The sequence below is a fragment of the Bos javanicus genome, chromosome 8, assembly GCF_032452875.1.
Source record: "Bos javanicus breed banteng chromosome 8, ARS-OSU_banteng_1.0, whole genome shotgun sequence".
Lineage (NCBI taxonomy): Eukaryota > Metazoa > Chordata > Mammalia > Artiodactyla > Bovidae > Bos > Bos javanicus.
The window spans coordinates 106,880,747-106,907,130 of record NC_083875.1 but is presented as its reverse complement, the minus strand read 5'-3'; the positions used below and the strand labels follow the sequence as shown (position 1 = coordinate 106,907,130).

Here is a 26,384-nt window from a genome sequence, read left to right as displayed (position 1 = left end):
GACCCTGGATTACTCTGAAGGTTTAAATGGAGGGCCCAGCATGGGCTCAGGGAGCTAGTGCAAGCAGTTCCTCTCCTGCTCCTCGACTCTCTTCCCCCAGCCAGAAATCAGCCCCTGGGAGCCTGGGTGGTATATCCATAACTGGCTAATTAGTGGGCAGAATGTCTTGATTACAGCCATTGCTATTGCTGCAACAACCAGTCTGAGAGGTGCCCTCTGGACCACCCACAGGGCACCGTTTTCCTTCCAGGGTGTCCACATCCCCAGAGCCAGGTGCCTCTAGGCACTTTTTATGGCTTACACTCTGGACCTGGTTCACCTTCCCAAGAGTTTATTCATGTCAGCTTCATCTTCATATGTTATTTCTCTCAGAACAGCCTCTATGGAGCCTGGAGTGGAAGCTCAGTGCTGCTCCTAACTCATATCTGGGGGCAGGATGGGGAGAGGCTTGTTAAATACCCAGGCTAGTTGTAATATGTTGACTTTTTAAGAAAATACCTACATACCCTTTCTGGTAGAAAACATTGGTGTTAACTTGATTCTTCTGTTTAGTTATGAAGCAGTTGATAACACCAAAGTTTGAAACAGCTTCTTGTGATCCCAAATGAGAGGAAAAAAGTGCGTTTTTTATGTGGTCCTTTTTTAAGTTTAGAGATTTTCTATCTTCTGACACCAGAACCATCTAAACCACTCCTCTATTTAACTAGTATTCACTAACTATAGGAACCACAGATAATGAATTGTCCCTGCCACAGGCTATGCCTTGTTCTGTGCGCTGTGCTTAGTCGCTCAGTCTTGTCCAACTCTTTGTGACCCCATGAACTGTAGCCCACCAGGCTCCTCTGTCCATGGTGATTCTCCAGACAATACTAGAGTGGGTTGCCATGCCCTCCTCCAGGGGATCTTCCCAACCCAGGGACTGAACCCAGGTCTCCTGCATTGTAAGCGGATTCTTTACCATCTGAGCCACAAGAAAAGCCCAATAATACTAGAGTGGGTAGCCTATCCCTTCTCCAGGGGACCTTCCAGACCCAGGAATTGAAGCAGGGTCTCCTGCATTGCAGGCAGATTCTTTACCAACTGAGCTACCAGGGAAACCCCATGCCTTATTCTAAGACTGGCAATAAAGATAAAGCCCTTATTTTAAATGAAGTAATTTCTAGGTTCTAGGCAGTAAACTTGGCAGGAGAGACATAAAGATGGTGAAGGTGGGATCCCTTCCCTCAAGGAGCTCACTGGTTATTAGTAAAAACAGATATTCATACAGGAATCCCAAAGTGGGCTGTCAGGGTATACATTAGGTCCATCCATCTAAGTGTCGACTGTGTATGGTTGCTGTGCTTTTTGATAGGTCACTGCCAGGGCCTGGTTGCTGATTTGTTATCATCACTTCTGGAAGTTATGATGCATTACTGAGATGCTACCAGATGATGCATTGACTGAGATGCTACCATATGGGCTTCCCTGGTGGCTCATAAAGAGCCATTCTTGGTTAAGAGTTTGTTTGTGATGCAGCAGACCCAGGTTCAATCTCTGGGTCAGGAAGATCCCCTGAAGAAGGAAATAGCAACCATTCCAGTATTCTTGCCTTGGAGAATCCCATGGACAGAGGAGCATGGCAGGGTACAGTCCGTGGGGGTCACAAGAGTCGGACACGACTGAGTGACTAAACCTGCTTTTAACCTATTTACCGTATTCCAGACATTGCACTCAGCATCAGGACACAGTGATGAGCAGAAGACAGTGCCTTCCCTCAAGGAGTTTACCATCAAGTTACTAGATTCTGGTGTTTGAATAAGATATTTTAAGAAACCCAGCAAATGTAGACAAATCTGTCTCCCTAGAGGGAGAGGAATTCACATTTATAATTAATCTCAGTGAGGGATGGGAGACAAGAAAACAAGTGGACTTAACTTCTAGAAATAACTCCCGTGCTAATAGGAACATGATGGAGAGTGCTTGCTATGGCATCACTGTAGTGCTTCAACCCTGCCAGCACCTAGCTAACTGGGTAGGCGAGAGTCACAGAAGGCATGAGTGGAGGGGCCCACCATGCGCCCCAGACATCTGCCAGGCTGATCAGCATGGACCACATCCTACGGCCAGGTGCTGTATGACAGCTCAAGGGGTTCCACCAGGGAGTGGGGAGCGAAAGTGTGCCCATACCTCCCTCATCTCACAAGAGACAAACAACAGAAGAGATGCGGGGTAAAGAGGTGAAAATGCTCAGGGCATAGAATACAGAGGACCGCGTGCTCTTTAAATGCTGTGAAGGAGGAAGACGGAAGACTGAAAGATGACATCTAGGTTTCTGGCCAGTTTAAATGATGGTGCTTTCAATGCTTTTCGGAGACCAGGAAAGGAGGAGGCTTTTAGGAGAAGATAATGTGTCCAATGTTGAACATGTCATTTTGTCATACTTGGGGGATTTTCAGAGAAAGATGTCTGGGAGGTTTGGGCATAAAGGTTTGCTCCAGATAAGAGTCCAAAGGATAATAGAAATTTGGGAAACATTGCTTTAGAAATGGTAATCAAAGCCTTGAAATTAAATGTGACTAGTAGAGCCTAAATAATGAGATCCAGTGTGCTCAGGACATAGTCCACAGAATTTCTTTGCTGGCTCTCCTTGCCATGCAGATCCAATCTATCTACTCATTCTACTGCGTCCGTGAAGTTGGCTTTATTTTTCTCAAGCAACTTACCCCCCTCCCCCGCTGCTATCCTATGTCCTCTCTAGTAGCTCTTAGCACAACTTGCCTTGGATTCTAATTAGCTGTGGATAAGCTTGCCTTTGGGCTTCCCAAGTGGTGTTAGTGGTAAAGAACCTGCCTGCCGATGCAGGAGATGTAAGAGATGCAGGTTCAATACCTGTGTTGGGAAGATTCCCTCCTCCCTGGAGGACGGCATGGCAACCCACTCCAATATTCTTGCCTGGAGAATCCCATGGACAGAGGAGCCTGGTGGGCTACAGTCCATAGGGTCACAAAGAGTTGGATACAACTGAAGTGACTTAGCGTGCATGCACAAGCCTGCCTTTGCCCCTAGCCTGTAAGCTCTTGAAGAGCAAGAACTATTCTTATTCTGCTCTGTGTGTGTCTCACATAGTAGGTCATCAGTAAATGCTTGGGAAATTAACTTGAACTGATCAGCCTCAACAGTATGTAAAACCGTTCTAGATGACAGACCTTATATATACACCATGCCATGTGATAATCACAAGCACTTGTGAACTTTTATTATTATCCTCATCATTCACACAAGAAAACTGAGGTTCAAAAATGAAACCACAGCCAGTGAGGACTGAAGCCCAGGTTTGAACTCATAATGGTCAAACTCCAAAGCCCATGCCCCTTCCCCTTGGCCTTATTGAGTTCAGCAACACAGCATCTTCTCAATTGCTTCTAAAGAGAGTAGAAAATTTAATATCATCTAAATATTAAAAATGATCAGTCTAATTGGGAGGGGAGGAGTGAGAATTGCCACAATTTTGAGGAAATTTGTTTCTTTTCATTTATACCAAAAGGGATAATCGACCTGTTTTGCAATGGGTTAAAGATCCAAAAAAGGGGCTTCCCGGTGGTACAGTGGTTAAGGCTTTGCCTTCCCATGCAGGGGGGTACAGGTTCAATCCCTTGTCAGGGAGCTGAGATCTCACATGCCTCATGGCCAAAAGAATAGAACATTAAAAAAAAAGTATTGTAATAGATTCAATTAAAACTTAAAGAAAAATACAATTGAAAGAAAAAAAAAAAAAGAGACTCAACAAGTGACCATGAGTTGTCATTGCAAGCACAGAGACTGGGGAATGTGGTTTCTTTTTCCTGCTTCCCATTTGGAAAACAACAGGATTCCCAAGCCCCAGGCTCCTCCTGTTTCCTCACCTTGTGGACTTACGTATCTTTGTGTGTGTTCCTCTTACTAGGTTTGCTGAAAAGCCCAGTGAACAAGACGGCCCTGACGCTGATTGCCGTGAGCTCCTGCATCCTGGCCATGGTGTGTGGCAGCCAGATGTCCTGTCCACTCACGGTGAAGGTGACTCTGCACGTGCCTGAGCACTTCATTGCAGACGGTAAGAGCTGAGCGTTAGAGATGCCCCACTCCTGCTAGGCACCTGGCACTCCCGTCCAGTTGAATGTTTCCCATGAACATTCCCCACTTGAACATGCCCAACCTCAGAATTAGGTTGCCAAAACTAGAGAGAGCGTCCAAAGACCTTAAAAGAGGTCTTCATCATTTAGAATCCTGGGTTATTTAATACAACTGAAGACTGCTTTTATTCCCTGGGCAAGGATAAGGTTTGTTAATAAAGAATTCAGACGTGAGTTTGCAGAAAGATCGAGCGCTTCAGAGAACCTACTGTTTCTTATCGAGCTTGTGCATCCTCTTGTTGTTGTTGAATCACTCAGTCATGTCCGACTCTTTGTAACCCCGTGGGCCACAGCATGCCAGGCTTCCCTGTCCTTCACTATCTCCCAGAGTTTGCTATTCCTAACTAAATATACCACTCACTGCCCACCCCCCCCCAGAAAAATAGTCTTTGCTAATTAAAAACTATGACAAAGAAGACTGTATGAGCTTTGTGGAAACTTCCTTGAGTGTCCTGGATTATACTCATACCTCATTCCCTGTAAATGTACTTTACAAGCATATTATATCCTACCATTTACTCTTCACCCAATTAATTTGAATTAATGAGACACGGTAGTTGCTGTAGTCATTCGCAAAGCATGGTCCAAGAAACTGATTAAGGTGCTTGATATCTATTGCTAAAGTGCCCTCCAGAAAATGGTCCCAGTTTTCGTACATCCAGCAAGATGTGATGTGCTTCCCCAAACACTTGGCATTATTGTTATTTATTTATTTTTTACAATTTACAACACATATATCATACCTTTTCCTTGTTACACATTACAGAAGAATTGCTTTTCTCTATACGCTTCCATTTGGGAAAAGAGTTTATTTTTAATGAAGTATAGTTGATATACAATGTTGTGTTAAATTTTGCTGTACAGCAAAGATATATATATATATATAAATATAAAATCATGTATACACACATGCACACACACATTTTTATGGGGCTTCCCAGGTGGCGCTAGTGGTAAAGAATCTGCCCGTCAGTGCAGGAGAGGTAAGAGACCTCTAGGTTGGTAAGATCCCCTGGAGGAGGGCATGGCAACCCACTTCAGTATTCTTGCCTGGAGAATCCTCATGGACAGAGGAGCCTGGCAGGCTACAGTCCATAGGGTCACAAGGAGTCAGACATTACTGAAGCAACTTAGAATACATATGCACATACATTTTTAATATTCATTTCCATTATGGCTTATCACAGGATGCTTTATATAGTTCCCTGTATACAGTAGGATCTCGTTGCTTGTCCATTCTATATATGAGTTTGCATCTGCTAACCCCACCTCCCAACTCCTTGCTTTCCCTATCCCCTCCCCCTTGGCAACTAACAATCTGTTCTCTATATCCATGAGTCTGTTTGTGTTTTATAGATAAGTTCATTTGTGTTGTATTTTAGATTTCATATGTAGGTGATATCAAATGATATTTGTCTTTCTGACTTAATTCCCATAGGATGAGTATCTCTGGTTGCATTCATTTTGATACAAACGGCATTATTTCCCTCTTTTTTTATGACTGAGTATTATCCTGTTGTTTGCATGTACCACATCTTCTTTTTTGTTATTAATCTTTATTGGAGTATAGTCGATTTACAATGTTGTGTTAGTCTCAAGTGTACATCAGACTGAATTATGCACACACACACACCATTCTTTTTCAGATTCTTTTCCCATATAGGTTATTACAGACTATTGAATGAAGTTCCCTGTCTTATGCAGTAGGTCCTTATTAGTATTATTATTATTTTTAAATGTATTAAAAGTTATCATAAATATAATAAAGAAGACATATTAAGTATGCAGCTTAATGAATTTTTACATGAATTCACCCAGATCAAACATAAAACATTACCAGAACCATCAGCTTCCTGACGCGCCCTCCCAGTGAATCCCCTCCCATGGATAACCACCCTTCTGACTTAGCACCGTATGAGTACCATTATTTTTTTTAATCTTTTTCTGGTTGGATATATATTAGATGTTTTTGAGAGCCTTACTGTATATTTGTCACCCTTATTCCTTTGCAACTCAATTTTATCTATAATTTTTAAGTTACAGTATTTACAGCATAGCACTAATTTCTTCAGTGTGTTCTGTCCAAAGAGGAACATCCACCTCCTTTCCCTGAAACACCTTGACTTCTACTAAAGCGTCCTGTGATTGCTCCTACTTCACCATAGTGAACTAGCCGCTACTTTAAATTTGTAGAATTATTTTTATTGATGTATGCTGCTAAGTCACCCCAGACACGTCCAACTCTTTGCAGCCCCATAGACGGCAGCCCACCAGGCTCCCCCGTCCCTGGAATTCTCCAGGCAAGAACACTGGAGTGGGTTGCCATTTCCTTCTCCAATGCATGAAAGTGAAAAGTGAAAGTGAAGTCTGCTCGGTCGTGTCCGACTCTTTGCGACCCCATGGAATGCAGCCCACCAGGCTCCTCCATCCATGGGATTCTCATTGATGTATAGTTGTGCAATATTATGAAAGATTCAGGTGTACACCATAGTAATTAACAATTTTTAAAGACAACATTCCATTTACAGTTATTATAAAATATTGGCTATGTTTCCTGTGTCATACAGTGTATCCTTATGGCTTATATATTTTGTGTGTAGTACTTCATACCTCTCAATCCCCTCCCACTATCTTTCCCCTTCCCCTTTTCCTTTCCCCTCTGGTAACCACTGTTTTTTTTGTTTTTTTTTTTTTCTCTCTCTATCTGTGCGTCTGTTTGTTTTCTGTTATTGTCACTCATTTGTTGTCTTTTTTTTTAAAACTTTATATAATTATATTAGTTTTGCCAAATATCAAAATGAATCCACCACAGGTATACATGTGTTCCCCATCCTGGACCCTCCTCCCTCCTCCCTCCCCATACCATCCCTCTGGGTCGTCCCAGTGCACTAGCCCCAAGCATCCAGTATCGTGCATCGAACCTGGACTGGCATCTCGTTTCATACATGATATTTTACATGTTTCAATGCCATTCTCCCATATCTTCCCACCCTCTCCCTCTCCCACAGAGTCCATAAGACTGTTCTATACATCAGGGTCTCTTTTGCTGTCTCGTACACCGGGTTATTGTTACCATCTTTCTAAATTCCATATATATATGCGTTAGTATACTGTATTGATGTTTTTCCTTCTGGCTTACTTCACTCTGTATAATAGGCTCCAGTTTCATCCACCTCATTAGAACTGATTCACATGTATTCTTTTTAATGGCTGAGTAATACTCCATTGTGTATATGTACCACAGCTTTCTTATCCATTCATCTGCTGATGGACATCTAGGTTGCTTCCATGTCCTGGCTATTATAAACAGTGCTGCAATGAACATTGGGGTACACGTGTCTCTTTCCCTTCTGGTTTCCTCAGTGTGTATGCCCAGCATTGGGATTGCTGGATCATAAGGCAGTTCTATTTCCAGTTTTTTAAGGAATCTCCACACTGTTCTCCATAGTGGCTGTACTAATTTGCATTCCCACCAACAGTGTAAGAGGGTTCCCTTTTCTCCACACCCTCTCCAGCATTTATTATTTGTAGACTTTTGGATCGCAGCCATTCTGACTGGTGTGAAATGGTACCTCATAGTGGTTTTGATTTGCATTTCTCTGATAATGAGTGATGTTGAGCATCTTTTCATGTGTTTGTTAGCCATCTGTATGTCTTCTTTGGAGAAATGTCTATTTAGTTCTTTGGCCCATTTTTTGATTGGGTCATTTATTTTTCTGGAGTTGAGCTGTAGGAGTTGCTTGTATATTTTTGAGATTAGTTGTTTGTCAGTTGCTTCATTTGCTATTATTTTCTCCCATTCTGAAGGCTGTGTTTTCACCTTTCTAGTAGTTTCCTTTGATGTGCAGAAGCTTTTAAGTTTAATTAGGTCCCATTTGTTTATTTTTGCTTTTATTTCCAATATTCTGGGAGGTGGGTCATAGAGGATCCTGCTGTGATGTATGTCAGAGAGTGTTTTGCCTATGTTGTCCTCTAGGAGTTTTATAGTTTCTGGTCTTACGTTTAGATCTTTAATCCATTTTGAGTTTATTTTTGTGTATGGTGTTAGAAAGTGTTCTAGTTTCATTCTTTTACAAGTGGTTGACCAGATTTCCCAGCACCACTTGTTAAAGAGATTGTCTTTAATCCATTGTATATTCTTGCCTCCTTTGTCAAAGATAAGGTGTCCATATGTGCGTGGATTTATCTCTGGGCTTTCTATTTTGTTCCATTGATCAATATTTCTGTCTTTGTGCCAGTACCATACTGTCTTGATAACTGTGGCTTTGTAGTAGAGCCTGAAGTCAGGCAGGTTGATTCCTCCAGTTCCATTTTTCTTTCTCAAGATCGCTTTGGCTATTTGAGGTTTTTTGTATTTCCATACAAATTGTGAAATTATTTGTTCTAGGTCTGTGAAGAATACCGTTGGTAGCTTGATACGGATTGCATTGAATCTATAAATTGCTTTGGGTAGTATACTCATTTTCACTATATTGATTCTTCCAATCCATGAACATGGTATATTTCTCCATCTATTAGTGTCCTCTTTGATTACTTTCACCAGTGTTTTATAGTTTTCTATATATAGGTCTTTAGTTTCTTTAGGTAGATATATTCCTAAGTATTTTATTCTTTCCATTGCAATGGTGAATGGAATTGTTTCCTTAATTTCTCTTTTCTCATTATTAGTGTATAGGAATGCAAGGGATTTCTGTGTGTTGATTTTATATCCTGCAACTTTACTATAGTCATTGATTATTTCTAGTAATTTTCTGGTGGAGTCTTTAGGGTTTTCTATGTAGAGGATCATGTCATCTGCAAATAGTGAGAGTTTTACTTCTTCTTTTCCAATTTGGATTCCTTTTATTTCTTTTTCTGCTCTGATTGCTGTGGCCAAAACTTCCAAAACTATGTTGAATAGTAATGGTGAAAGTGGGCACCCTTGTCTTGTTCCTGACTTTAGAGGAAATGCTTTCAATTTTTCACCATTGAGAATAATGTTTGCTGTGGGTTTGTCATATATAGCTTTTATTATGTTGAGGTATGTTCCTTCTATTCCTGCTTTCTGGAGAGTTTTTATCATAATAGATGTTGAATTTTGTCAAAGGCTTTCTCTGCATCTATTGAGATAATCATATGGTTTTTATTTTTCAATTTGTTAATGTGGTGTATTACATTGATTGATTTGCAGATATTGAAGAATCCTTGCATCCCTGGGATAAAGCCCACTTGGTCATGGTGTATGATCTTTTTAATGTGTTGTTGGATTCTGATTGCTAGAATTTTGTTAAGGATTTTTGCATCTATGTTCATCAGTGATATTGGCCTGTAGTTTTCTTTTTTTGTGGGATCGTTGTCAGGTTTTGGTATTAGGGTGATGGTGGCCTCATAGAATGAGTTTGGAAGTTTACCTTCCTCTGCAATTTTTTGGAAGAGTTTGAGCAGGATAGGTGTTAGCTCTTCTCTAAATTTTTGGTAGAATTCAGCTGTGAAGCCATCTGGACCTGGGCTTTTGTTTGCTGGAATATTTTTGATTACGGTTTCAATTTCCGTGCTTGTGATGGGTCTGTTAAGATTTTCTATTTCTTCCTGGTCAAGTTTTGGAAAGTTGTACTTTTCTAAGAATTTGTCCATTTCTTCCACGTTGTCCATTTTATTGGCATATAATTGTTGATAGTAGTCTCTTATGATCCTTTGTATTTCTGTGTTATCTGTTGTGATCTCTCCATTTTCGTTTCTAATTTTATTGATTTGATTTTTCTCCCTTTGTTTCTTGATGAGTCTGGCTAATGGTTTGTCAATTTTATTTATCCTTTCAAAGAACCAGCTTTTGGTTTTGTTGATTTTTGCTATGGTCTCTTTTGTTTCTTTTGCATTTATTTCTGCTCTAATTTTTAAGATTTCTTTCCTTCTACTAACCCTGGGGTTCTTCATTTCTTCCTTTTCTAGTTGCTTTAGGTGTAGAGTTAGGTTATTTATTTGACTTTTTTCTTGTTTCTTGAGGTGTGCCTGTATTGCTATGAAGTTTCCCCTTAGGACTGCTTTTACCGTGTCCCACAGGTTTTGGGTTGTTGTGTTTTCATTTTCATTCGTTTCTATGCAAATTTTGAGTTCTTTTTTGATTTCTTCTGTGATTTGTTGGTTATTCAGCAGCGTGTTGTTCAGCCTCCATATATTGGAATTTTTAATAGTTTTTCTCCTGTAATTGAGATCTAATCTTACTGCATTGTGGTCAGAAAAGATGCTTGGAATGATTTCTATTTTTTTGAATTTACCAAGACTAGCTTTATGGCCCAGGATGTGATCTATCCTGGAGAAGGTTCCATGTGCGCTTGAGAAAAAGGTGAAATTCATTGTTTTGGGATGAAATGTCCTATAGATATCAATTAGGTCTAACTGGTCTATTGTATCGTTTAAAGTTCGTGTTTCCTTGTTAATTTTCTGTTTAGTTGATCTATCCATAGGTGTGAGTGGGGTATTAAAGTCTCCCACTATTATTGTGTTATTGTTAATTTCTCCTTTCATATTTGTTAGCATTTGTCTTACATACTGTGGTGCTCCCGTGTTGGGTGCATATATATTTATAATTGTTATATCTTCTTCTTGGATTGATCCTTTGATCATTATGTAGTGACCTCCTTTGTCTCTTTTCACAGCCTTTGTTTTAAAGTCTATTTTATCTGATACGAGTATTGCTACTCCTGCTTTCTTTTGGTCCCTATTTGCATGGAAAATCTTTTTCCAGCCCTTCACTTTCAGTCTGTATGTGTCCCCTGTTTTGAGGTGGGTCTCTTGTAGACAACATATGTAGGGGTCTTGTTTTTGTATGCATTCAGCCAGTCTTTGTCTTTTGGTTGGGGCATTCAACCCATTTAAGTTTGAGGTAATTACTGATAAGTATGATCCCGTTGCCATTTACTTTATTGTTTTGGGTTCGAGTTTATACACCATTTTTGTGTTTCCTGTCTAGAGAATATCCTTTATTATTTGTTGGAGAGCTGGTTTGGTGGTGCAGAATTCTCTCAGCTTTTGCTTGTCTGAAAAGCTTTTGATTTCTCCTTCATACTTGAATGAGATCCTTGCTGGGTACAATAATCTGGGCTGTAGGTTATTTTCTTTCATCATTTTAAGTATGTCTTGCCATTCCCTCCTGGCTTGAAGAGTTTCTATTGAAAGATCAGCTGTTATCCTGATGGGAATTCCCTTGTGTGTTATTTGTTGTTTTTCCCTTGCTGCTTTTAATATTTGTTCTTTGTGTTTGATCTTTGTTAATTTGATTAATATGTGTCTTGGGGAGTTTCTCCTTGGGTTTATCCTGTTTGGGACTCTCTGGGTTTCTTGGACTTGGGTGATTATTTCCTTCCCCATTTTAGGGAAGTTTTCAACTATTATCTTCTCAAGTATTTTCTCATGGTCTTTCTTTTTGTCTTCTTCTTCTGGGACCCCTATGATTCGAATGTTGTAGCGTTTAATATTGTCCTGGAGGTCTCTGAGATTGTCCTCATTTCTTTTAATTCATTTTTCTTTTATCCTCTCTGATTCATTTATTTCTACCATTCTATCTTCTAATTCACTAATCCTATCTTCTGCCTCTGTTATTCTACTCTTTGTTGCCTCCAGAGTGTTTTTAATTTCACTTATTGCATTATTCATTATATATTGACTCTTTTTTATTTTTCTAGGTCCTTGTTAAACCTTTCTTGCATCTTCTCAATCCTTGTCTCCAGGCTATTTATCTGTGATTCCATTTTAATTTCAAGATTTTGGATCAATTTCAGTATCATTATTTGGAATTCTTTATCAGGTAGATTCCCTATCCCTTCCTCTTTTGTTTGGTTTGGTGGGCATTTATCCTGTTCCTTTATCTGCTGGGTATTCCTCTGTCTCTTCATCTTGTTTAAATTGCTGAGTTTGGGAGTCCTTTCTGTATTCTGGCAGTTTGTGGAGTTCTCTTTATTGTGGCGTTTCCTTGCTGTGTGTGGGTTTGTACAGGTGGCTTGTCAAGGTTTCCTGGTTAGGGAAGCTTGTGTCCGTGTTCTGGTGGGTGGAGCTGTATTTCTTCTCTTTGTTCAGTCGCGCTGTGGGGAGGGAGGGATGCTGCAAACAAATTACACTGGCGTGCGCTCGCAGTGCCTCAGCCACCCTGGGTCTGCCCCCTCTCACTGCGCTTGTAGCCTCCCTGCCCACACTGCTTGGGCTCTAGGTTGTTCCGCCGGGATCAATCTGAGGCCGGCCCTGGGTTGCATGCACCTCCCAGGTCCAAGCCGCTCAGGTTCAGGCACTCGGGTAGTCCTCAGAGGCGCAGACTCAGTTGGGCCTGTGTTTTGTGCTCTTCCCAGGTCCAAGCAGCTCAGGTGATGAGGTGTTTGGCGAGTGCCAATGCTGCAACTTATCACCTCCCTGCCACTCGTTTATCTGGGTGTAAAACCAGTGCACCTTCTCAGGCAGATGTTGACCGTCCAGACCCCCAGTAAGTTTTAGTTAGCAAAGAAGCCTGCTTACAGTTTTATAGATAATGTCTCTCTGGGGCTGCGATTGCCCCCTTCCGGCTCTGGCTGCCTGTCACTGGAGGGGGAAGGTCTGCAGCCAGCTGTCTCTGTTCAGTCCTTTGTTCCGTGCGCGGGCCTGGCGGTCTTAGGTTAGGGCTGGCTTTTCGCGTGGTAGATATCCCACAGTCTGGTTTGCTAGCCCAGATTATTTCGCTCAGATAGCGCTCAGGGTATTCAGGCAAGATTCTTACTCTCAGCGATGCAGCCCACGCCGCGCCTGCCTGCACAGCCCCCACTTGCTAATGGCGGATGCAGGCGTCTGCGCTGCTTCTCCGCTGGGGGAGTTACCGTAGGGCTCACAATCTGCGAGTTTTAATTGTTTGTTTATTTTTTCTCCCTGTTATGTTGCCCTCTGTGCTTCCAAAGCTCGGCACGGATTCGGCAGTGAGAAGGTTTCCTGGTGTTTGGAAACTTCTCTCTTTTTAAGACTCCCTTCCCGGGACGGAACTCCGTCCCTCCCTCTTTGTCTCTTTTTTTGTCTTTAATATTTTTTCCTACCTCCTTTCAAAGAGTTGGGTTGCTTTTCTGGGTGCCTGATGTCCTCTGCCGGCATTCAGAAGTTGTTTTGTGGAATTTACTCGACGTTTAAATGCTCTTTTGATGAATTTGTGGGGGAGAAAGTGTTCTCCCCGTCCTACTCCTCCGCCATCTTGGCTCCTCCCTCCATTTGTTGTCTTTTTTAGATTTCGCATCAAAGTGCTATCATACAGTATTTGTCTTTCTCTGTCTGACTTATCTCTGGCCTCATTCTGACATCACAATAGTTTTGCCATTTTCTTCAAGGATAGGGTGATCCTTTGATTTTCCTATCTCCCAACTATATGCTTTCTAAAAAAATCTGCTTTCCATGAGGGTGGGACATGATCTAACAAAGGCAAAAAAAAGACATATGTATTGAAGTTGGTAGGGTTTCTAACTCTGATTTCTGGAAATATGATAGATGAATGTTTTGCAGAGAGGCAAGAGGAGACGTGATGACAAGGTACCTATTTCCTTGAACCCTTACCATCACTTGGCATTAATATTTGTAAATGCAGTCAGATATAGCATACATAAATACATAAATTTATATACATATAATATACATATTACATGTATATAAATCAGTGGTTTTTTAAACATATATTTATACAGCCAAGTAGAAATATAGCCCCCCACCCAAGGCCACTGGCTGAGTTATAAACAGTAACCCTGTCATAATGAGGCCTGTCATGGTGAGAGCAACCCCCATCAAATGGGAGAGAATCTATCAAGACAAGGCCACCCAAGGACCATGGCCAAGGCAGCTCTCACCGTTCTTACCTTTCCCCATGAAGCTTAAGCTGCCAAACTGCTGCCAGCCCTTTCTTAGAGTGCTCAGTCAACCATGTGCCTTTGGGCTGTCCATGGTGCTGAAGTGTTGAAGGTGGCTGAGTAATGGGCTTGGTCTTCGGAGGGGAAATAATGGATTCTGTACTTGTGTTACAACATAGATGTACTTGATACTTTCTGCCCATTACACAAAAAGGTCAGTATGATATAGTACTTGTCCAGAGCCCAGCTGGCAAGAGCAGTAAATACTAACAGAGTCCCCATCCAAGCCCTTGGCAAATATCACCCTTTCCTTTGGGCCTTCTCAAGGCTACTGGTGGCTTTTTGCTCTGCTAAGCACCTAGTGAAGAGATGGGCAAGTGTGTGTCCAAATTGACTGGATTTGGCATTGATTTTTCAGCTGTGGCCTGTAAATGATCTGCATTTGGGTTAGACAACCCAAATGTCTCATGATCCCCAGAGCTAGTGAACCATATTCTCTATGAGTAGATCTCAAGCACTAATGGTCTCAATAAGAACTCGAGGAGATCCCTTATCAGAAGTTTGAAAGCTGCATCGATATTTCTGTTAAGTGTTGCTTTCCTTTCATCTAACAGGGTAATAACTCCTTGAGACCTCTTGCAGCCCTCATAAGGGGTTTTGTTTTCTTCCATCTGTGTCTTGATCCATGCTAATTTATGGAGCTGCCTCATAGTGCAATTCCAGTGATTGCCAATAACACTGAATATCATGTGAGTGGTCCCCATGCTTCATAACAAAGCAGCTCTTATCACATGGATTTGAGCTTCATCTAAATTGCCCTACAGGTAGCATTATTGATAAATAGATATTGGTTAACAGTAAGAGCTCATATGAATTGAGATGTTAGTTTCTTCAATTCTTGGGGCTTCCAGTATATGTTAGGATATGTTCACCCAAGATCCTGGCTGTATAATAATCCAGTAGAAGACACAACTTTTAAAGGAATAAGTTGTCTAGATTAAACAGGTGAAATGGTTCCACTCTAGTGTATATAGATAGCACTATGCCTAGAGTTTTCTGTTCTGTTTTGTTCTGGAAATTGTACTTTAAGAAGGTCAGTGATATATTGGAAGACATCCAAGATAAAGGACTTGCAGCCAAGAGATTGGAAAAACATTGTCAATATGTAATGGCTTCTTAAGGAAATGATGGAAGAAAATCATTCTGTAAGAAGTGTTTAAGGAACTCAGACAAAAAGTGAACTTGAAATTATTGAGCATATCTGTTATGAATATGCAGTGTTCAAAACACCTTACATAAAGTTACTAATTTAATTCTCAAAGCAGAACTGTGGGGCAGGATTTACCATCCTCTTTTTGCATACATGGAAGGTAGGTTTTAGAGATGTTAAGAGATTTAGCCAGATTAACACACAGAAGTGAAACAAGCTATGCAAGCCCAAGCCAACCTAAACCACTTATCCATGCTTTTTTTATGTGCCATGCCTTCACAAAAATGACCATGACAGTTATTATTTGTCTTGAAAAGGGAGCAGGCTTGTTCTGAAAATCCCCAGGAAGCAAAATTAGAGCTATATGGGTTATGAGGGTGGTCAGAGATGGGAGAAAATTGAGTATTAGTCTGAAAATATCTCCACTTTCTAAGCTTTAGTCTCATCTATAAAGGAGGGGATAATAGTAGTATTTATCTCATAGAGTTATTGTGAAGAATAAATGAAATAATGCTCATAAGACTTTTAGCTCAGTACCTGAGATCTAGTAATGGCTTAATAAATTGTATTAATGTTAGTAGTTGTGATAATACTTTTTAATATCAGAAAGGGGTCATTGCAAGGTAATGAGTTCCCCATCATAGGGAATTTCCTGAAAATAGATGACCACATTTCTATGAAGCCACACAAGAAAAGTAAAGGAATATGTTTGGCTATGGTACCAAATAGTTTAAATTGGAGCCATTTTACCAGAATATAAATTTTTAAAACATTAAAAGTCTTGGGGCCTTTGGAGTATGTTTGTTTATTCTTTACTGCTTCATCTCTGAGTATCACTCATTCTTTGACTAGGCTCAGAAAGGGAGTGAGACTTATGGCAGTGATGTCTCTTGACTAAATATACACCTCTACGGAACATATGCTTTGTTCTTTTATGTTGATTTGCTTATTGGTGAGCATATCATGGAAGCCACCATGCTTCCCTCATGGCTCAGATGGTAAGGAATCTGCAATGTAGGAGACCTGGGTTCCATCCCTGGGTCGGGAAGATCCCCTGGAGAAGGGAATGGCTACTCACTCCAGTATTCTTGCCTGGAAAATCCCATGGACAGAGGAGCCTGGTGGGCTATAATCCATGGGGTTGCAAAGATTCAAACATAGCTGAGTAACTTAACACTTTCATTTTAACCTAAACACAAACTGTGTTCTTTTATGTTGATATGCTCATTTGGCATAAATATCCCTGCAGAAATATCTATTTGTTAAGGTCAAGTTAATGTCTTGGCAGAAAAAGCAATGGCACCCCACTCCAGTACTCTTGCCTGGAAAATCCCATAGACAGAGGAGCCAGGTAGGCTACAGTCCATGGGGTCGCTAAGAGTCGGACACGACTGAGCGACTTCACTTTCATGCATTGGAGAAGGAAATGGCAACCCACTCCAGTGTTCTTGCCTGGAGAATCCCAGGGATGGGGAAGCCTGATTGGGCTGCTGTCTATGGGGTCGCACAGAGTCGGACACGACTGAAGCAACTTAGCAGCAGCAGCAATGACTTGGCATTAACTTTTGGGTTGGACTGAGGTAGTATTCCTGTCTTCTCTGTTCCCTGTGATAGAGAAATTGGGGATTATGGGTTCCTTACCAGCCTATGACATCACCAAGTGGAAACATTCATCATCAGGATGCCCTCGTTCATTAATATGCCCCATGAGTAGCTGCTTTTGAACACAACATTATATACAATGACTCTTGCTCTACATTTATTTGCTTGCACCCCTGCTTTATGCCTTTCCACCCAAGAGAGTGAGCTAATGTGTGGCCGTGCCGTTAATGAGGAATGAGGTTCGTAGTTGACTTCAGAGCACGTGTGCAGTGATTTGAATACATGGGAAAAGTCGTTTCAATTCTTGGAAGTAGAAATTGCACCACACTGAAGGTGACTGCTTAGTCACAAACCACCAAGCAACTTGTCTAAAGAGAGTAGGTCCTTGGTCATCTTGCTCTCTGGGATCATCTGGAGCTTTGTTTTGTAATATTCAGTTTTTATTTCAGACCTTTGGGTACCATGGAGCATGTTCATGTGTAAATGTGCTCTTCAGGATGACCTCTGCCTTTTCTTTTGCACACACTTAATGGTATTTAGACAGATGAACTGCTTAGCCTTGTATGTCCTCATTTCCATGTAGTGCAAGCCTCCTCATGTCTGATTTTCTCCTTTCTCCAGAAAAACTTCTTGAACAAAACCCCCAAAACTTCTTCAAAGAAAACACCCATCAGAAATAATCTCCCCTTCCTTGAAAATTGCATAGAACTATATTTGTACCTTTCTAATAACCCCATGGTCTAATTTCCATCACTATTATTGTTATGTATGTGTTGTTGTTACAACTACCATGATCCTAAGAACTGGCCTCCTGTATTAAATCAAGCACCTCTCCAGTCTTTTCACAACATTGAAAACAGAGCTATCTTCTAAAATAGAAAATCTCAACATGTTGCATCCTCCCATAAAACCTTAAGTACTTCTTATTGTACTTGTTAGAAAGACTGAACGCTTCAACATGGCCTTTAAGTTCCAGCAAAACCAGGCCCCACCTTCCTTTCTAGCCTCACCTTTTACCAGTCTCTCTCCAATTGTTTCCTGGAATATCTTTGGTTGCCTCCTGCCTCAAGGCCTTTGCACATGTTGTTCTCACTTGCAAAAAATTGCTCTCACCTCCTCACTTTCCTTGAGACAAATTTCATTTACTCAACAGTGATTTACCTCCCTTTTTCATATCATAGCCTCTGTTGGGCCCATAACTATTCATTCTCCTTGAACCCTGCTCTGTTCTTTGATTGCATGCTTTTCTGTTTGTAATCATATTTTTACCTAGTCAATATTGGGCTCACCCCCTAAGTTGTGAGCTCCTTAAGGATTGACATCACCTTTGTTTGTTCTGCACATTATATTCAGCACCTAGGACAGCAGCCAAAACAGCATGCCCCTCCAAAGCTTTGGTAGAATGAAAATAAATAAATAAATGAAGTGATTGTAATAGCCAGACTGAAATTTCCTCCAGGGAAAAGCCACCATTTATTCATGTCCTGAGTTACTGTGAAGCCTAACAGAGATTCTGACTCCATAGGTATACAATACGACAATGATGGGAGGGAAATGAATGAAGGCAGAGGGGGCAGGCAGGTGGATGCAGAGGCCCTGAGAAGCTACATTATGATGCATGACAGTGCATGAAATCTGAGGCTGCCTCCTCTTCTTATAATTGACTTCACTCCCCAAGGTTTTGTTCCCATCCCCAAAGATAAGAAGCTCCAATCAAACTCACATCATGCCCCCCGTTCCCCAACACTACAAGGAAACAGGCTTTATCCCAGAGCCCAGGAAGAAGGGAAACTATAAATTGAGCTGAGATTCAGAACACCCAGGGAGGAGGTGGCAATGAAATGCCAACAAACCATATTAATATGCTGAAATCAGGAAGAACAGGTTGAACTCCAACCCAGAGTTAATAACTGTACGTGAGAGAGTGCGGGAGAAGGCAAGGCGAGGTTTCAGTCAGAATTAAAATGAGATCTGTAATGAAACTGGTAATATAATTATAAACTGTGAAAACTTTTTCCCTTTTCCCTCTTCTTGTACTTAATGGACAGCTTGCTTAGCAATGGCTTGGAGCTGGTGCTGGGAGCTGTGGAGGCCCCCTAGAGTGGAATCCTTTTTTTTTTTTTTTCCTTTCATCAACTCTTTTCATTAGAAAAGTCTAAATCCACAAAACCATGGAAGGAAAAAATGCGTCAAAGCCTATTTTTTCCTTAAATAGTAACTGATCCCCAGGTTAAAGATGACAGGGGACTTGAGAGAGAACAAAGCCCATAGAACCATCGAACCAGTCTAAGAAGTCTAAGAAGTTGAACATGCTCAAGCTTTTAAGGATATCACAACAGATAGTTGGGCTGGGATTTTTAATGACACATTGTGCTACAATGTTAGCTTGGCTTCCAACCAGGATGAATTGTTACTAATTTCCCTACTTAACAGAAGGGATAACTGAGTTTGACATCTAAAATTGGAGACTAATTTCTGTGTTTTGATAGCAGGTCGGGTCCAAAAATGTATTAGTAGGAACTGGGGGCAGAGAGTGGTGGCAAGGGGTAGGGCATTTTAATTTATTTGCATTAAATAATTCTTTTCCACTGTTGTGAGCCCAAGGCCACTTTGACATTTTGACTAGGAGGAGAGAAAGGCAAGTGAGAGCTTTGATGGGATGGAGCTAAAGGATGTAGAGTTGGATGCTCTATAATTCTTGATGTGGTGTTTGCAAAGTGGTGCAGCGTTGCAGCAAGGGTGCAGTGCTAGGGTAGAGAAGGGTGTGTGGCACAGAGGTCAGGTGCGCTGACCTGTGGCCCAAGCGGTGTGAGTTCTATTGCCAGTTCTTCTGACTTCTCCTTTGTGACCTTGGGCATATTCATTCACCTGCCCTGATTCTTATTTTTCTCATCTAAAAGCGATGGTGATGCTTCTTGCCTCAAATCATTGTCAGTGAGGTTGATGAGTGTGGAAGTACTTGGCCAGCTGTGAGAACAGATCTGATGATGAGAATGTTGTGCCTTCCCTTTCTGTTTGTTCAGTGTTTTATTATTTATGAAGATAATAAAGAAGTTGGGAAGAGATCTTCATGGGTATGGCCAGGTAAGTAGAAGGTACAATTTTAGAGAGGCTTAACTTGGCCCCAAGGAAGAAATTAAATAGTCAAAAATTCAGTTATAGCAACACCTCTTCTGGATTCATATATAGTGTCTGTTTTCTTCCTTCCTCCCTCCTTCCTGTGGTCAACAAATATAGTTCATCAGCCTCCGCAGCCTGCTCAGAGGCTGGGATAGCAGAGATAGATAAAACACCATCTCTGGCCACCCCCAACTTGTTAGCAGTGAGACACTGCCAAGAAGATGGCATAGGCAAGCAGTGTGGTACATCTCCAGGGGGCATGCACTGGGTTCTCTGGGAAACAGAGGAGGGCCAACCAAGCAGCCCAGGCTGGAGATGGGGTGCCAAGGAGAGGATGTCTGGAGGAGGCAGGAGGCGCTACCTGAGTTGGGTCTTGAACCACTGATGTTCCCTGGAGGTGGGTGATGTATGACACAGGCTTCCCGGGGTAGGGCGGGGGGCGGTCACAGACACTTGTCACTGCATCCTGTCGTTTAAGCCTTCCAGCAATTGACTGTGATTGTGGTAGTAACAGCGCTGTGAATTGGTAACATTTACAGAACATTGCTAAGCACCGGGCCTCATGCTGAGTGCTTTGCAAAGCATTACCTCATTTAATTCTATCACCACATGTAGTGTGTTAGTTGCTCAGTCGTGTCCAATTCTTTGCGACCCCATGGTTGTAGCCCGCCAGGCTCCTCTGTCCATGGAATTCTCTAGGCAAGAATACTGAAATGGGTTGCCATGTCCTTCTCCAGGGGATCTTCCTGACCCAGGTATCGAACCCGAGTCTCTTGCATTGCAGGCAGATTCTTTACCGTTTGAGCCACCAGGGGAATTGCAACATGGACTCTCCCACATGTAGTAGATCCAGGCATTTTCCCCATTGTAAATTTAAGGGAAACTAAAGCTGAGGGAGTTTATGTGACCACTTCAGCATCACACAGGCAGTAAGGGGATGGGCAGAATTGTTACAAATGAGCAACCATGAGATGTGGTAGACAGAGAATTATTCAATGACAAGATCGGGTTCTAGCTAGTCCACAGATTCACCTGGACTTTGGGCAACTCTCTATTTCTCTAGACTTTTTCTAGGTTTTGACATTGTAAAATGGGAGAAATGGAAAAAGGTGGCACTTAAAATTCCTCCCTGGTCTCATATTCTAACTGTAGAATGAGAAATACTGGGGTTCAAAGTCCCCCTTTACTCTTCCCACTGGGTTTGTGGCCTCCGGAGTCTTTATGAAACAATCCCCTTAGCATCTCAGTCCTCTGTTTTTCTACTCTTTATTGGGACAGTCTGTAGCCAGGCAGCCTCCTGAGCAGGGATCTTGGGAGCAGAAGCAGCTGAGCAAACCTTTCACAGCCCACAAGTTGCCATTTGAAGAAAGCTTAGAAGGATCACAGCCAAGCTTGTGCTGGGACCATGGGCTCCCCAGGATGCTAGTGTGAAGCAGAAAGCAGTGGGTAGCGGGGCTGCGGTGGAAAAGATGCCTCTCGGTCTCTAACTCCCAGCTTCAGCTGCCGAGGGCCCTTGAGCATCTCAGATGCCAGTGAGAGTGTGAGAGGGGGAGGATGCATCATATTCAGAAGGAAATGATGAGATGGGAGGAATCATTAAAACCTGTGCCTCCCCTCTGCTTCTCTGCCTCCCCCTGCTCGTTCCTCACTGCCCCCACCCTATCCACCCCCAGTCTCTGCCCAGCAGAGCCTTGCTGTTTGGCTTTCCTCCCTAGCCACCCCTCTAGATTATCTAAGCCAAATATATCTACAGTGGCATCGCCTTGGTTTGTTTTTCTTTCTATTTATTTATTTATTGTTTTGGAGGGAGGGGAGTTGTTGGCAACTTCCTGAAGCTCCGCTAAAGTCGCTGGGCATCTCACCCTTAGCTGGAACCATCCCCAGAGCCTGGACTACTCCTGAAGTTTCCCTGGCTTCCCTCCCCTGATCTCACCCTGATTCTCATTTGGACTTTACCAGTGAATCCTCCAAACAGGACTGCCATCTGACACTGCTGTCTGCTCAGTGCCAAGACCCACACTCTGGAACTCACTCAGATACTATCAGCTCTGAAGGGACCTGAAGTAGGGGAAAGGATGCAAGATGTAGAAGCAGAAAGCCTTAGTGTTAGTTGCTCAATCATGTCCGATTCTTTGCGACCCCATGAACTGTGGCCTGTCAGGCTCCTCTGCTCATGGAGTTCTCTAGGCAAGAACACTGGAGTGGGTTGCCATTTCCTTCTCCAGGATTAGCAGAAACCCTTCAGCACAAATCTGCACTCCTCCACTTACTAACTATGGATCTTGGACAAGTCACCTCACATCTCGGAACTATCAGCTTCACCATCTATAAAAGTACAGCTTTTCGCCTCTACTGCACAGGGCATTGATGAGGTTGAAATAGAAAGTAGTATGAAAATAGCCTCGAATAGATGCTCTGTAAATGCTAAGCTTGCCCCCCAAGGGGATTACACTTACTATTTAAAGTGACAGAATATCTATAAAGTCAAAGACAGTGATAGAAGGCATATCATAATCTGGACCAGAAGGGACATACAGATAAGAGTCAGCAAGGTTGCCAGGGAAGCCTGGTGTTTTCCACTGGACAGATCTGGGTAAACGTTCAGGGAGCCAGAGGATTTGTTTTGCCTTGGATTTGTCCCATCAGAGGAAGCTGGATGGACAGGGATTGAAGTGAGACTCTATACTCTGTTGGAGATGGAGAGAGAGAATGAGGACAAGAAGGATGACCTTCCCGGTAGAGGCAAGCGTATGAGCAAAGGTGTGGCAGGAGAGCAGAGAGAATCCAGAGCATCTGGGGATCCATGAGGCTTGCCCAAGTCTAAAAGAAGGAGCAGGTGAGAAAAGCAGGGGTTTCTGTGTCAGGCTTAAGGGTCATGAAGCTGCTAAAGAGCTTTAAACAAGGACTTGTGAATAGCTTAAAGTGTTAAGCTTTTGTGTTGCTTAAAAGGCAATGCAGTATGTTAATTCAGAGCTCAGGCTATAGAGTCAGATATATCTGGGCTCAACTGCTGGTTCTACTAATAGTTATTTGATGTTGCAAAATGTTACTTAAACCTCTGGTAAATTTTTTAATCTGTAGGGTGGGTATAATATTGATAACTCCTGCTTAGGAAATTTAAATGAGATAATATCTCACTGATATTTAGTAGAATGTTTGGCAGGTAGGAAACACTGGGTAATACTAGCTTTTATTGACATCATCGTCTTCATCAGTCTCTCCTGTTGTAAGTTAGGTCTCCCTATGAAATGATCCTGAACTTTTTTTCTGCGCTTAACACATTCACCATTGCTTATTTGATCTCTAATTTGGTTAAGAGTCTGGGCTGTAGATTCACACACTCTGAGTTCAATACCTGTCTCCAATATTCCCTAGCTGTGTAGCATGGAATTAGTTAGTTAATTTCTAAACCTTTTGTTTGCTCATCTTTGATAATGGTAAATCACCTCCAAGTACATTAGAATGATTATATGTGAAGCACTGGACAAGGTCTCGGCACACAGTTGAGACCTGGAAAACAACAGCCTCTGATAAGGCTACTTTAAACCTCTAAGAGCAAGGGCTCTAGGTGTCTTGTTCTTGTGGAATCTCCAGTTCACGCTCAGGATTCAATACAGACCTGTGGATGGACTGACCATGGTGCAGAAGCTGAGTCTGAGGGGCCAAGACAGAAGGCAAGCAACTTATTAGGGGGTTGTTACATTTAGTCTGTCTGCTAATGTCTGAACAAGAAGTGAGACTGAAGGACTTCCCAGTGGTCTGTGGTTAAAAATCTGCCTTCCAACACAGGAGACATGGGTTCAATCCCTGGTTGGGGAACTAATATCCCATGTATGTGTGCTCAGCCTGGACTGTAGCTCACCAGGTTCTTCTGTCCATGGAATTTTCCAGGTAAGAGTACCAGAGCAGGTTGCAATTTCCTACTCCAGGGGATCTTCCAGACCCAGGAATCAAACCCGCGTCTCTTGCATCTCCTGCGTTGGCAGGTAGCTTCTTGACCACTGCACCTCCCAGGAAGTCCAATATCCCACATACACATGGCAACCAAACTCATTGCGGCAACTGAGCCCGCATCGTCTGGGGCCCATGCACCACAGCTAGGAAGCCCGGATGCTGCAACAAAGACCCAGGGCAGCCAACAATGTGAAGAAAAAAAAAAAGAGAGAAGTGAGAGTGAAGATAAGGGAGTCCTATACAACTGGAGCTGGAGAAGGCAATGGCGACCCACTCCAGTACTCTCGCCTGGAGAGTCCAGGGAAGGGGGAGCCTGGTGGGCTGCCGTCTCTGGGGTTGCACAGAGTCAGACACGACTGAAGTGACTTAGCAGCAGCAGCAGCATACAACTGCAGCAAGGAAGCTTAGCAGTTCATTGTAAGGAGGAGCCGAGGAGGGGAAGGAGTCAAAGGCTACTTGGCGCCACTTCCTGGGATCCCTTAGAGGTTGGTGACCCCAAACATCAAAGTAAGAGCACTTTTGCCAAGCTGTGGGTAGCATGACCATTAACAGCAGAGTGCACAGTCCAGTTCTAACTTCACCTTTCCTGTGAGGCTACTTCAAAAAACAAGGATGCTAATGCATCAGAAATCAGACCAGAATCATGAGAATTAAGTGGTTGTTAAATGCAAGAGCCTGGTTGTGGTAAATATACCCAAAAGCTACTTATTATTACTATTCTGCTCATGCACCAGCTTTCCTACATGAGATCAAGAACAGATGCCCACCTCTTGATTATGTTTGTAGGGGGGAAAAAAAGAAAGAAAAATGCAAGCAACTTTGAAGAACACATGGTCTTAGGACCTTTACAAATCCTACCTGGATGGAAATTATTTGCAAGAGATGTCACTGTGGTCTGTGAGCACAATTAATTTGCCAGCTCTCTGAAGGCTGAGCTTCTAAAGGTTTGAATCATTTGAGTAATATTTCAGGTGAAGTTTCACTGTGGCCTTTGGGTCAGGATGGAGAGAGCGATCAATCTCGGCCCCCACACAGGTGCTGACGAGACCGGTGAGTGCGAAAGCTCTGGGGGTGGCCATTTCCTACAGAAACTTCAATGTGGGGCACGGGGCCTGCCGTGGAAGCAGAGGCCTGAAGGGAGGCCCAGGGGCCCAGCAACCGGAACTGATGTCACACTTGAAATATGGAATCAATTAACAATGGCAGCTTCTGCTTCCTCGAGAGAGAGAACAAAGGGGTGAGGCCACACAGTGGCCATGTGGCAAAGCAGCCAGCTTGACAGTCTTCTGAATTGTAGAATGTGAGAGTGGAAAATATGTTCAGCCTTATCTTTGCTTATTTCCCATTTCTTTAGCACTGCAGCCAAATGAGATGGCTGTTTCCTGAAGGTCCAGGTTCTCTTTTATTTTTCCTTTACAGCCACTCCTTTCATTTTACCTAAATCCTCTTTTCCCTGCACTCCCCTAGCTGCTGCCTTCTTCTGTGCTTTAACATTCAGCTCAGATGTGGCCACCTTGACTTTGCAGGGGAGACAAGGGCCCCAGCTCTGTCTTCTCTGTTTCATCTTCATCACAACCTTGACGATGGACTGTGGGAAACTGCCTGTCTGGTTATCCCCCAACTGAACCGTACACTACTTTCAGGTGGGGTCTCTCTCCTCCACCTTGATAGCCTCCAAATTTTGTCACAGTATCCATCACAGAGTGGGAACTCTGTATATGGTAGATCTCTTACTCATTGAAGACATCGAAACAAACAAAAACAAAAACAACAGCAAATCTCAGAAGTCAGTTTGAGACATTTACTGTGTTATTTGGTGATGATCCCTAGTACAATTTTCGTTTGAAATCCAGAATTAGATCTCCTGATCTAAAAGTGGGATAGCCTCTTTAACACCCGTCTTGAGCCCCAAAACATTAGCTGCCTGGTTTCCAAACCTACACCAGAAATAGAAGAGGGAATTCTTACTAAAATAAATCTCAATGAATTCTTGGAGAAGGGAGAGGTTGAGTTGATCATTAAGGGTAGGTTGGGCTTGGATGGATTCATCAACCGCCTCAAAAAATTTGTTTGAAGATGGAATGAGACTAGTTTGTGCAAAAGGAAATTGGTCTCAGCTTTCCCCCTTTCCCTTATCAATCTGCTGAGTCAGCCCTCAGCCACATCCAGTGTCACACTCTTCCCATCCTCACTTTCCAAATAAGATCCATCTATACAACCAGCACGTGCTTACGGAGTCTCAGGAATTCCAAACACACTGGGAGACACCAGATTGGAATTTGGAGCCCTTCCAGACATTTTTCAAGTCACCATCCTTCTCCCTCCCAGGCTCAAGCACACTATTAGAATCCAGATCAATACAATATTGGTTAATTATAAAAATAATCGACTGAAAGTCATCATGTGCGACTAACGTGGCAGCGCAGTGTGCTAGACGTTTTACCTGCAGTGTCTTAATCTTTATAGAACACACTCACTTGTGAAACAGATATTTATTTCCTGATCCTTATGTGGCCTGGAGCAGTAGAA

At 42.4% G+C, this 26,384-nt stretch overlaps 1 protein-coding gene across 5 annotated transcripts in view; it reads left to right on the top strand.

Annotated features, from left to right (window-relative positions):
* Nucleotides 1–26,384, top strand: part of ASTN2 (astrotactin 2) — a 1,056,817-nt gene that overhangs the window by 417,678 nt on the left and 612,755 nt on the right. For all 5 annotated transcript variants that reach the window (XM_061426655.1, XM_061426656.1, XM_061426657.1 and 2 more), the window contains one exon: nucleotides 3,923–4,069. In XM_061426655.1, the coding sequence (XP_061282639.1) occupies nucleotides 3,923–4,069 (147 nt within the window). The remainder of the gene's footprint in view (nucleotides 1–3,922; nucleotides 4,070–26,384) is intronic.